At 46.5% G+C, this 14,036-nt stretch overlaps 1 protein-coding gene across 1 annotated transcript; it reads right to left on the reverse strand.

Moving 5' to 3' along the window:
- Positions 1 to 2,807: 2,807 nt before the first annotated feature.
- On the reverse strand, positions 2,808 to 9,349 carry LOC123102975 (transcription factor LHW). The gene is made up of 10 exons (XM_044524451.1): positions 8,711 to 9,349; positions 7,994 to 8,140; positions 7,808 to 7,889; positions 6,861 to 6,902; positions 6,708 to 6,767; positions 4,604 to 6,307; positions 4,366 to 4,467; positions 3,743 to 3,883; positions 3,510 to 3,635; positions 2,808 to 3,327 (listed from the first exon to the last, which is right to left on the reverse strand). Exons 1-10 carry the CDS (start codon positions 8,800 to 8,802, stop codon positions 3,166 to 3,168), a joined length of 2,658 nt encoding a protein of 885 aa, XP_044380386.1. The 5' UTR covers positions 8,803 to 9,349; the 3' UTR covers positions 2,808 to 3,165.
- Positions 9,350 to 14,036: the final 4,687 nt, after the last annotated feature.

Raw genomic sequence — 14,036 nt, forward strand, 5'->3', positions numbered from 1 at the left:
GTCACTTGCTCCAGGACAAGTGATGACGATGATGTCAATATGAAACCTTGACGGGTTTTCTTCGCAGGAGTGTGTGTTGTATCTTGAGTATGCTTTTCGTAAATTAATTAGGCAACTTTCTTCTTCTTAATGAATGGACGATCTAAATCATGTACCTCCATTTTAGGAAAAAAAAACATGTGAATCTAAGAGGCCCTTAGAGCGTCAACAACCGGACCCCTCAAACCCTCCACAAACGCCCAGCGGACAGCTCAATCACTGCCCGGTCACAAAATTGCCACCCAACTAGACCCCCCAAAACCAGCCCAAACGTCCAGGTTGTCCGGCACCCTCAAACTCAGCCCATATGTGGGGCGGATTTGTGGATGCTTGGACGCGTCCGCCACATTGGATTCGACGAGTTGGACCTACTTCAAATATGCTCCAAATTTGACCAAGTCCACCAAATCGACAACCCTGCACCCGCGTCCAACTCGTTGCCCTCCTCCACCCTTGCTTCCCGTTCGCGCCGCGATCTGATTCCACCGTCCTAGATGTTTGTGTTCACAAGTGGCTGGCCGGAACCAAAGTGGGACTAGAGTCCATAGCTATGTAAGTTTGACATGCTTCACATTATCATCATTTGTATTGCTAGCTCCCTTCGTTGCATTATCTTGAGTGATTCTTGTTTGCTAGTTGGGGTTGGCGGCCACTTTGTACAACCAAACTGAGGACAAGCCATTCACTTTGTCCCATTGTTGGTTGAAATTGAATGGAAACTAAAGTGGCAACTAACCCTTGATGAGCTTAAAAAAACCACCAAGAAGTGGAAGACAAACGATGGCTCAAGCTCCCGACAATCTATTGGATTGGATGACGATGATGAGCAAAGTGGAGGAGCGGACGGGCAATCGACCATGCCAAAGAGGAACCGACATGCGATGGGAAACAAGTGGGAGAAGGAGAGGGACGCGCGTGACGCCGCGGCAAGCAAAGTGTTTGCCACATGGACGGACATTTTTTCCGTCAAAGAGAAGGAGGAGAGGGACCTGCTCTTCTTGTATGTGCAAAGGGAGGAGATGTGATAGGGACGTAGGTGTCCCGTCTTTCGATGAGATTGTAACTATCGTTTTTGGTGAAAGTCAACTTTGACGACCCGACTAGGAACGTGCAAAGATGTCATGCCTTAGCAATCGCTAAACCAACTCTAAGAGATTAGTGACCACGCCGGAGCACGATCAACCTGACCACGAGGGTCTATTTCTTGCAGGCAAACAAAGAACAAGTAAGAAATTGAGATTGCAATCTGGATACTGCGGATTTAAGAGGTAAGCTTTATTGATCGAAGTGGGGTTTTGTAACGTCTTGGTCTGGTCGTTGAACACAAACGAAAGACGCGAGTTGCAGCTATGGCGATTTTAATCTAAAAAATTCCAAGTCTAAATGACGCGTTAAGGGCTATATTTATAGAGGGAAGAGAGGGGATTTCGTCCCCCTTGACAAGGTGTGACTAAAACACCTCCTTAGTCGTTTCCCCTATAATATGGACTTTAAAAACAGCCTATGGAAAGGTATTTTGAAATTACATGGCTTGGCCCAAAAATAAGGTGGCGCGACACCTATAATAAACTATGGATGAAATTTATGAAAGACCATCTTGTATTTTTCGTCCATGTCCTTGGATCATGGTTGCTTCAAACTGTTGAAATCTCCACTGGTAAGGCCTCCTTTGGTTTGTAGGAATTCTATAGGATAGGATTTGCAAAGGAAAAATTCCTTTGAAGCCCTTTGGTTTGTAGGAATGGATTTCTATTCCTATGTAGGATAGGAATCAATCCTTCACGTTTTGGAGGAAAAAAAACATTAGCCTAGACTCAATGGAAAAAAACCTATCCTATGCATCAAATGACATATCTTTCTCTATAGGAATTGACATGCATGTCATCTCACTTCCTATAATTTTCCTATTCCTATAAAATTCCTATCCTATGAACCAAAGAAGGCCAACTCTGTTGTTATTCCCTTCACGCACGCCTTCATTTCCACGCTTGATCATTCCCCAATGTTCACCCTTCTTGCCCATGCCAGGCCCTTCATTCGTAAGCAAAACAAATGTGTTCAATTTAAGCAGCATGATATTCTCAATTTCTCATGAACACTAGAATCATTACCAAAAAAAGGAAGTACCTGATAATTCAATTGACATGCGCGAACACTAGTAATTGATCCAATGTGTGTAGCAGCAGGGGTTGTGGGTGTAACAGTGATAGTGATATCATCATCGGGATGTTATTTGACCAGGAGAGGGTGAAAGAGAAGTTAAGCGTTAAGAGAAAGAAGATAGATTTGTAGAAGATGAGAAATATGTAAAATGAGAACTTGAAAAGAAGAAGACAATACAACAATTGAGCTACACGGAGAGAGGTTGAAGCTTGCAAAGGACACGGAGGATTCAAGAATCATGTTAGATGCCAGTGTCTTGGATGAAGAAAGCAAGTGGCTCCACATGAAAGAGATCAACACGTGCAAAGTGAGAGGCAGATGATTCATTCTTGTATCACCTGAATTGTTGAATTTTATTTATGGCATGTGTTGAATTGTGATTTATTTTGCTTTGTCGAATTGATGCCATATGATGGGCTTGCATGGATATGAGGATTTAGATATGAGCAGTGCGTGCATGGCTTTGCATGAATACGAGGATTTAGATATGAACAGTACATGCTCGGGAACGTTTAGGGGGTCAGATTTTGTCCAGTCCAATTGTAGATGCTCTTAGGAGAGGCACAACAAAAAGTATTCCAAGTCCAGTAAGACAGCATGACACATTTGAAAACAAAGCCTCGTGATTTGCCAATAGTAAAACTCCTGCTAGACAGATCAACCTAGAATTGTCATTCAGTAAACAGAACAAAACTCGCTAATAGAAGAAACATCAGTAACAAAACAGGAACACAGATTTTACAATCCAAACACTTCCTAGTGATCATTTTGTTAAACCAATTGTCGATGCCTTCATGGTTCTACTGTGTTAGGATTTCTGCACGCCCGGTTGTGAGAAAGATCCGTGGTACGTCACAAGAAACCAGCTAGTCGTGAGCTGACAACGCTAGTCATTGCAGAAGCGAGCTGAACCCCTGCTCTTAGCTCTTGAAAGGTGCCTTGATGCTGCCCATGCTCGATCACTCATCTAAGGTGGCCTGTCGCTGGGATAATCTGGTGCTGCGCAATCTCAAGAGGCATTTTTCCATTTTCTTGGTTCTCTCCTGATCCACTCCCATCACAACTGGGTTCCAACAAGCGCACGAGTGAGAGGAAAATCTCCATTCTAGTCACGTCCCTGTTGGCCTGCACAAATGGAACCAAATAAGGAACACCTGTCAAAAGCAGGCACGGAAGGAAGCAACTGACAATTAAATTCATAGGAAGAAAATGTTGCAACTCGTAGAATCCAAGGATGATCTGTACAAGTGCATGGATCCGTGCAATCTGACCCAACCAAGGGATCTTAATAACATTGAACTACTTACCTCAACAGTGAATCGTGCCCAGATTTTATTTTTGCGTGCTTCCATCACACCCCTCAAGATGGTTAGTCCAAGACCTTTGATAAAGTCGGCTATTTCCAGGAAGATTCCTCTGTCATCACAAATCATCTGCAGACATACTGATGTCAACAAATGGGAAGTATGTATATATAACAATATGTGAACTGAGATTAACAGGATGGATACAGAGAACAAACAATAGCAGAATCATTTACCTCCACAAGCATCTGACGAGGCCGGTCGAGATCCTCAACTATGATTGGGCATGTCATAGATTGACTGCCGACGTTGAAGGCCCAAGTTGCACCACCCTCAAAGTAGTCTTTCCAAAGAGGACCATTGTCACCGCTAAGTATCTGTTTGAAGATTATCAAATAGCACAGGAAAAGATTATACAGGGTTTGCAACTATTTTCTCATGGAATAAACTGCAGCGAAAAATAACTGAAATTAGAGTGCGGCGATTCGGTGCCCAGGTGCATCTGCATTGGGGTGCCAACGGTAAATTCAAATAAAATAGCAAAAGAATCGACATTGAAGATGCTCCAATGCGCTATGTGCGTGCAAAAAATTTGTGGTGAAATGGCATTTGAGGAGCTCTCGGAAAAAAAACTGGTCTCAAAGAAACTATGAAAAAGAACACTTCGGAGCCGATTTTTTTCGTGTTTAGAGCTCCTCGAATGTCATTTTGCCCCAAAATTTTGCATGCAGCTAGTGTGTTGGAGCATCTTCGATGCCAAATAATTTCAGATTGTTTTGAACTTTTTACTATTTTTTTGAATTTACTGTTCATCAGGTGCAGATGAGCCTGGGCTCAGACGCGGAATACTAGTGTATACCTTAGATTCATTAGAATCTTTGAGATTGTCAGCATGCTTTGTCACACTCTGCAAGAAAACCATGTGCTTGATGGTCTTTTCCAGTAAAGCATCAATGCTACACTGTTGACAACAAATGACATGAGAATAGCAGTTATTATGCTACAAGTCGTCCATGAGCATTTTAAAGTGAAGTGATATCTAAATAAAAAATAATCACCAAAGGACCATAAAATGCAGAAGTCAAACTAGAGGGTACCTTTGCACCATTAGGTACAAGTTCCCGGAGCTCCTTTATACGATCCTGAATAAGCTGACGGTCTTTTGGCCGGGGCTTAGAACTCTCTCCTGGTCGAGATCTCTTTCGATTTGCCTTGTTTGGTGTATCATGACCTTTGCTGTTTGAGGCTGACACGCTTTCACACTTCATGTTATGTCCACTCTCGATCCAAAGGCGTAACTGAGATTTGTGCATTCCATTGTTTTGGGAAAGACAACCATCCTCGGTCTTCTCTAGGAAACTTGGTTGTTTAACAAAATTTGATACAGCCAACTCATCCTTGACTAGCAAAGGAGGAGCACCAGATGATTCGTGTTGCTTCATCACTTTTGAGCCACAATAAGAGCTGCTAGGCATGTCTGTCAATGAAGTCCTGCAAGAGGCACTGTCACCAGAGATCTGCTTGCCACCAGGATTGACACTGGAGATAACTGCGTCCAATAATTGGTCACTATCAGTTAGTGAGAAGATTCCAGAAAAGGGGAACTCATCGTCCAGTGCACCAAATACTGGAGAGGTATCGAGATAAACTGAGGATTCAAGTGCATCTTTTCCTGAGCTAGCCGGTTTTGCAGTGTTCCAGGTCGAATCGCCATCCACATTGCGGCACAGATGAGGAAATTCAGCACCAAATATATCAAACAAATCATTTCCTGCAGTTGGATCCACAAGAAGTGAGGAAGATCGCTCACTTGAAACGTCTGGGAGCTTCTGCCGATCCATATTCTTCAAACCTTGTATTCTTACAGCAAAACTGGAGTCATTTACTTCTTTAGCCTTTCTGTTTTGGTAAACACGATCCGAAATATCCACTTGATTATCTTGAGAAATGTCTGTTTTAAATTCACTAGAAGTTTGAACTTCGGAGCCAGAGGATGGAGCTGCAACAACATGACATGAGTTTCTTTTGGGACTCCCCATTCTCATAATGAATTGAGCAGATTGGGGGGTTTTATATGAAATAGCCGGTTTGTGCCCTATCATCCCAGAAGTAGAGTTACATCTTTGGTCTAATAGTTGACTTGCTGAGCAGTCATGGAAGTTAGACTTGACTATGCTATTACCTTCAGGGAGAAAATCAAAGTTTCCATGACTGTTTAGAAAATCTAACACCTCACCCCCTCCATGGGATGGAGGCAGGTTCCGGAATGCAAGAGATTTTAGCAGAAGATTTCTGGTATCAGACGCCTCTTCCATGTTTCCCATTCCCAATTGTCCATCATTCATCAACAGTGGATGCTTTTCTGCTGATGTTGAGGTAGAAGAGAGAAAATCTGAGCTAACCACACTGCTTTGTGTGGTGCTTTCAACTCTCCTGTCACAGTAAGGAGTTTGTCGTCTGAACCTCACATCAGGAGCATATAAACTGTGGTCTCTGATAGCTTCACCATTTCTCTGTGCCACCTTAAGCAAGGAAGCTTTTCTTCCTATGTTTACTGATGCACTACTTGACATTGCCGTCGCATCAGGAACATAGCACTGTTCATAAGTCGCTGGAGAACCACTGAAGGCTTTTGAGCAACCATCTGTAGGGTAGACACTCAGAAGACCATGTGAAGAGCGTGACTGGACCTTCTGGCTAGAATCATTTTTAGCTGAAGTAGATGCAACCATACTTGATCGATTGTTTAACTGAGAACACAGCTTCTTATACTGAAGCACATAAGTTGTATTTTCCATAACCTGTCATAAAGTAAGCATTTTATGAGCTCTAACATGTTGGAACCACAAAGACAAGCGCTAAGTCCTAGTGCTAATGGTACAACGCCAGAGCAAGTCCTCTTGATGCAGTTCTCAAAATGCTAAATAAGTAAATATATAACAGAGACAATTATATATCATTTTTTCATTCCAGTTCACCGCTCCAATCACAAGAAGCTTTGGTCTTCCTAGAACCTCACCGCAAATATAGTTTATATAAGGATTCGAAGGACAGAATATTTGACCAGTCAACTACATAATATTCACAAATTAGTATCACTGTTCTACCTCATGGCCCATACTTGAAAACAAGAATAAACTTCAAAACATGTTAAGTGGGATATGTATGATGATATGCATTGTCAAAAGCAGGGCATCTTACCACACTAGTAGAGCCTAGCTGTAGTACACCACGTGGTAACACAGGAATTATTGCAATAGTCTGCGGAACAACAGAACAAGTATAAATTATTAAGAGATCAGAAGTTAAAAAGTCAGTAAATAATCTACCATGCAAGGGCGAAATTCTACTAACCTGAATGCCAGCTCTGAACTGATAGTTCATCTCAGCAGCAACCTATCACCACCAGAAGACAACAGCTTATTGTTCCATTATGAAAGGACACATAACAATTGGGGATAACCAAAACAGCCAGAGCAACTGATAAAATCAAATTGCATTGTTATTAAAAGAAAATTAGAAATCATTATGGAAAAAGATCATGGTTAGCTCAAGCCTGTGTGGCAAATCATGTTAAGTTGTTAACGAGAAATTCTACATGATTTCCACTTGTTCAAATACCATTTGTGTGCTTTTGCAACTAGCTTATCCAGTGACCACTTATGCGGCAGAACAATAGATCAAACTCACTACAAGCCAAAATTTCAACACAGAAGGAACAAATATGTGAGGACAAAATAACCCCACAAGGATTGTTGCGATGACATAAATTCCTGGACAGCATGCTATTAATGACACAACAGCAAAAATGAACCAGACAAAACTGAATTAGGGCTATGGGCATGTTTGGTTCATGACTACTTTGCCACAACTAAAATTAGGCAAAATGTGGCGAACAAAATGGCCACCACAAGTGTGGCAAGATTTGGTAAATAAATGAGTCTATGGCATGTGGACCATGTAGTTAGAAAAGTGTGGCAAGCCATAAGTGTGGCACTGAGGGCGTGTTTGGTTCATGACTACTTTGCCACAACTAAACTTAGGCAAACTGTGGCTGCCACAAAAAATGTGGCGAACAAAATGGCCACCACAAGTGTGGCAAGATTTGGCAAATAAATGAGTCTATGGCATGTGGACCATGTAGTTAGAAAAGTGTGGCAAGCCATAAGTGTGGCACTGAACCAAACACATGCCTAAGGTTTTGCGGCACGACTAATGTTAGGTGTGGCAACCTTAGGCTACAAACCAAACATGCCTTATATTTATATCAGTTCACAAGAACGGAGAAGAAGAATTTATACCTCGGATCTGAGCCTGTGATCATTGGCAGTATCATGGATAATCCACTGATGACTCCCAGTAAAAGCAGCATGGCCGATGGTACTGAAAAAACAGAAAATGTAGCATCTATCCATCAATAAAAGAAATCAACCAAGAACATTGTGCTAGCTAGTAACAAACAAATGATGTTCCCGGTTCTTCCTTACCCTTCTCCAACAACATGAACCTGCGATGCCATAACCTTCCTAACTAGGGTGCACACAGTGCCACCTGATTCACAGCCAACCTCAAAAGCCTCAGATCCAGTTGGACAAGATGCGTGGCCACAGTAGCCATCCTCCCACACTAGATGCCTGCACATCACCAAGGGAAAACAGTGCGCGCAAATCATCAAACAAAACCCAAATTCCCAGCGCATCAAGAAGTTTATTCCACATTGCATTTAGCATTCCTCCATGATCCCCACATCGTGTCCCCATTTCTCCCTCCCCCCAAAAAAGCTTGCACGGAATTGCAACAACATCTCGCACATTCACGCTCTTTTAAGCCTCAGGAGCTAACACGAACTTGCACAGACAAGGCGGTAGTAGCTTTTTGGTTCATGTTCCTTGTTGTAAAGGCGTTACTAAATTTGCAAGCATGAGTGAACACCCACACGAGCGTACGGGCGTTCTTTTTCCAGGCACTATCTTTCCCACAAGGAAAGGAGTCCCTTATTAGTAATTGCTGAGGAATATACCCATCCTACGAATCTTCCTCGCGGATGTTTCATTCGTACGAGACAAATCTAGCTGAAATGGAATGTTCAAGAAGACTTTGAACCCAGAAAAATGAAGAAAAGACACTGGTTTTGAGATTTTCCGCAAGATCGAGCGGGGGGAGATTGTGACAAAAAAAGTCCAAGAGAAGGATGGAAGGCTTACACGGGGTCAGCAGCGCCGATGGCCTTCCAGAAGACGGCGTAAGACCACCCGACCTCCTCGCAGAGCCGCCGCAGCGCCTCCCCCACCGCCATCCCCGCAGCCCCACAGCCCAACGGAACCCTAACGAGCAAACCCTAGCTTCTTCGACGGGGGGAGAGGGCGACGAAAAGACGAGCAAGGACGCCGCTGCCTCCCTAGGCGCAGCGAGAGCCGGCGCGCCCGGCCTGCCTCGCGCGGACCCCGCCGTCCCTCTGCTCTGCCGCAACAGGAACGTCAACACTTGCTCCGTTGGCCGCCGGCGCGCGGCAAGCGGACATCAGTGGGGCTCGCCACCAGCCGCGGGCGCTGGTCCCAGCGTCGGTGGGGACCTCGGGACCACGGGGCAGCACCAGAGGCAGAGATGCCCGGCAGGAGAATGGCGCGGGGTCCCCGGAGGAGCGTCGGAGCCGCACGGCGGCGGGCGAGCGAGCAATGCGGTCTTGGATTTGGCTGCTGCTGCTGCTGCTACAGCCGCTGCGCGTCCTCGTCAATCTCTTTCTTCCTTCTCCGCTTTCGCTTTGGGTTCTCACTCTGGTCTGGTCTGGGACTGGGAGTCTTTGGCCTCTTTGGGGTGTGCTTGGCTTGTGTGAGTGTGAGTAAAATTTCGTTCTGGCTTTTTCTTTGTCGCTTTCTTTGGTTGCCCCTCCTTTTCCTTTGGCCTTCGCGGCTCCCGAGGCGGGCATCATTCCCTCCACGAGGGGCAGGATGGGCATTCCCCCAGCTAATCACCCTCGTCCCCTCCTTTTATGTATTTATACCTAGGTTAAATAATGCTCCTCTCCAACACACCATTCTTGAAACAGGGCTTTCGCCTTGCTTTATTATAAAGCAACCACACAAGAGTACATGGCCAAACAATAAGTGATGAAAACCCTCTAACAACGCCGATCCCAAGGACCGAAACACACATGCGCGACCGACAAAGAATACAGGAAGAGCTGATAACACCGTCACCCTACATCCTACAACACCTACACTCCACAACAATGCCCCTAAAAGGGAACACGACGCGAAGCGCCGCCGCCGAGTCCAAAATGGACAGAGGTTTTCACCCGGAGCCGGATACGAAGAGGAGCCCCGACGTCTTTAAGAAGAGAACGGGGCGCCCGCAGGCGTCGCCGTTGTCGACGATCAAGCGCAGATCTTTCGCTCAGGCACCCATTCGTGCCCGTGAAATCTTAAGGGTAAGAGCGATGAGATCAAGTCTCCAGGTCCAGATCGGGTCGCCACTACTGCCAGAGACAAAGCACGCCCGAGTTACCCGCCGCAATATCTCTTGCTGCCCACACGATCAAGAAACAAAGCCACAACCGCCACCACAGTGCCTGCCGGAAAGCCAACCATGTGGACCACCACCCAGGGTCGTCGCCCCGGCATTCAAACCCTGAGATCCCGCCACCCGCCCGCTTCACAGAGCACAACCCACGGAAGGAAAAGCCCGGCATCAGCCACTGAGTCAGGGTCGGCACCACCACCATATGGGGGCCCACGCCTATTCCCCCCCCCCCCCCAATCCCGGTGTACCAGGGGAACATAACCCAGTGACTATCGACAGTCGTCGCAGAGACCCAGCTCAGATGACACCAAGTCCACGGTTCGACGCACTGATCTGCCTGCCGACTCCAACACACCACCATCCGCTAACAACTAATGTTTGATCTAACTATAACCCTATGGTCGTATTCAAAACATATTTACCAGATTAATTGTTTGAAACTACTCCCTCCATTTCATAATATAAGAGTGTTCTTGACATCTTCAAGACAGACCCGTAAACTTCCCGCAACCGTTCCGACGCGGAAGCCATCCAACGCGGTCCTGTATAGGTCCGCGAGGCGGTCCGGACGTGATTTCTACTTGCAAACCAGAGACAAACATGGGGGCTTTGCGGGAGTCCGGACCGATCACAAGCCCGCTTCTGACCACCTTGGCCCACCAAAAACCCTCCTCCCTCTCCCGCGTGCGTCCTCGCCCGGCGCCAATTGACCGCATTCATGCCGCTCTAGAGTGCGACGCTCAACATTGAAGACGGCTCAGGGCAGACGCGACCTCTCATTGTCACCACCATTGAAGCGACACGTTGGTCGAGGGCGCCGCCCGTGAAGCGCGTGCAGTGTCTGCGTCTGTTCAATGCCGGAGACACGTGACTAGACGGGACAGGACGGATATCTACCATGCCCGATCAATGTTCCTGTCTGTCCGTATGCCGACATTAACGAGACTCGCTGGCCGAGAAACCCAGCCCGGCGTCGCGCATTGACGCACCGGACGTCTCGCCTCACCGGAACCCGCTATTTAAAGGCGGCCACACCCGGCTAAATCCACACCATAACACAAGCCCCTCCCCATCCTTCTCCTTTGCACTGCATCTGCCATGACTACACGCAACGAAGCTCTGTGGGAGAGCCTTTCCACGGAGATGAAGCATGTCGTGGCTGCCCTCGCCGCCGCCTGGCAGAGCCACGGTGCCAGGCGGATCGAGGCCGGCTTGCCGGCCAGCTCGACCGAGGTCTCTGACGACGAGGACGAGACCATAATGGAGACGTGCTCCGACGACACCGCCCGGCTCCCGCGCCTTCTGCACGTTGGCTTCACAATGGAGTAGGCGCACTACAACGCCGCCATGGCAGAGGTGCAGCCTGCGCCGGCGCCTTTGTCGGCGTTCCGGCAGGCGCATGATGAAAAATGGTACAACATGTTCCTCTTGGAGTAGCACCGGCTGGCAGACTGACAGATCTACAGTGAGCAAGCGAGTGAGGAGGCCGTGATGAACCCCAACTCCGTCGTGGAGCAGCGTGCCATCTACGCTTCCGTCTGTGCTCAAGTCGCCGCTCGCCAGGAAGCGGCCGCCACGGAGGTTCAGTTGCAGGAGATCACGAAAGAGAACAACGCTAGTTGCGCCTCCTATGCGCCAACGGCGAACCATCAGGCGGCCCAGTGGGACGATGACAGCACTGGCGCCGCCATTTCCACCGTGGACCTCACATCCACCGGTGACGGACAGGTCACGGACTCCTTCAAAGATGAGTAGGCCACGAGAGGCGGTAGGGCCTGGTGTCCCATGTGGGGTGGTCCGTCTCCCATGTTCTACTCTTCCTCGTCGGAGACCGCACCTTCACTTCATCTGTATTATCGCCGGTGCTCATGGAGACGGTGGATGGAAGACGACACGGGCTTGGATGCCGGGCCCCACCGCCGTAGGATAGGTTTATGGTCGGGCCTTTTTTTGTTCTACATGTTCGAAATGTAATGAAATCTGTCATGTTTGTTTGAAATCCGGCCTTGTTTGCATGAATTTCATCCGATTTGTTGAAAAAGAGTTTGCAATGTATGCAGCTAGCGTTGGATGGCGGCCTCTCACATCTGTGTCCGTGAACTGATCACCTCCCGTCTGCGGACGGATGCGGAAGAAAATTTACGGTTTGCCATTAGAGATGCCCTAACAATACTAACTTCCATACAAAAAACAACAACAAAAAAGTACTTCCTTGTTAAGAAAAACAATAAACTGACTTATAGACACTATGGAGGATTTTCTTTAACACGATACAACCGCAGATGATCACATACACACATACACTCCTTTCTATGAACATACTCATGCATATTCTATCCTCTTTTTTTTTGAACCTGAAATCGTAGAACAACACATCCTTATGAGCACATCCAAGATAATAAGCCAACACACCATTTTAAGATTGACAAAATTACTATAGACACCTTATAGTTCACGGGATTCTTTTCCCACTAAACGAACATTACCGAAAAGTCTGAAATAAATCCAAAAAAGTTAAGCATCAATGTTATTGTGTACAATCCGAGCAAAAAAATACAAAGTTGAGAAACTGCGCCAACTATGATCGTCGACCAAAATACCAAACAGTGGGTTCGATCTAACTGATAACAGATTAGTTAATGTGTACGTACCTCTGCACAACTTGACAGTTCATATAAAACTGCAAGCACCATCCTGTGCCACAAGCTTCAAGCAATGTATGATTAATTAGCCTATCTTTTGGATTAAAAAAAGATAGAAATAATTATATATCTTCTTCTCTTTCTACCAAAAAAACTAATCAGTTTGAGAAGCTTTCGTCAGATTGTACCATGTAGCATTCATTTTAAATTGAAAAGCTTCACATAACATAACTACTCGTCAGAATCCTATGAAAGAAGACAAACCGGATAGCTTATAGTATTATCCAATGAATGACCTGTCATGTACCAAAAACAACCACACTTTTGTACCCTGAAACTCTATCTTAGTGCTATGACAAAGACGGTTATGCCCCTCACCGTTTGAGAGTAATTACAAATATGTCAATATGAGGCATTCAAAAGGTGAGCATTGAGTGCAATTATGTGGTCGTGTATGCTTTTGAGGGGTGGTGGGGTAATTTTTAAATTAACATATACATAGTATATTATATATTTTAACAGTAAGAGTACGAAAAGACACATGCTAATGGACAACACTAAATGTCCTTAGACACGTCTGCGAACAGCTTGGCGGACAAAGGTCATTCAACCGTAGTTACCAAATAAAACAGACACCAATTTTCAATTCATTTTCGGATCAATTTTTACATACCCAAATAACCCTGAAAACAACTTTTAAAAAATTACCCTAGAAAAAATGTAATTCTCCCCACTGTAGGTGAGGTAGACAGGCCCACGCGGGACTGTCTGGCCCGGTCGACGTTGACATCCAGCGCGACTAGGCAGAGGTGACGACAGATGCCCTTTTGGCATCATCGTTGTGCTACTCGGGAGCCTCGTCGTCCTTGTCCTCCCGCCCCTCGAAGAGCCGGTTGTGCTCTGCCTTGTCGATGCGGAGCTGCCAATGCTCGCGACGGCGATGAGAATGGAGGCGAGCACGGCCCGGTTGACGTCGATCGTCGGGTCCGCCCCAACCTTGATCGTGAAGGTAGCTTCGGACACGCGCTCCATCTCCAGCTGGTCCTCAGCCAGTCGATGCTCTCCAGGAGCTGGAAGTTGTAGTGCTACCCCGTCTGCAACAATCTGAATGCGGATACCTACAACTCCTTCACTTGGGCTCACCTCGTCCTCCATCTCTTCCATGGCCATGGGGGCGCCCTCCTCCTCATCCTCCTTCGAGTTCTCCGAAGAGCTCAGAGATTGGCATGCACCAATGTGGGACTGGCCCCAGCCTCGACGTCATGGACCTTCACCATGATCTAGGTGCAGCACACCGACGTGAGCCTCCTTTACCTCATACCAAAGGACCGGGTCATCGCGACGGTGGACGACATACGAGGGTGCGAAG

The sequence above is a fragment of the Triticum aestivum genome, chromosome 5A, assembly GCF_018294505.1.
Source record: "Triticum aestivum cultivar Chinese Spring chromosome 5A, IWGSC CS RefSeq v2.1, whole genome shotgun sequence".
Lineage (NCBI taxonomy): Eukaryota > Viridiplantae > Streptophyta > Magnoliopsida > Poales > Poaceae > Triticum > Triticum aestivum.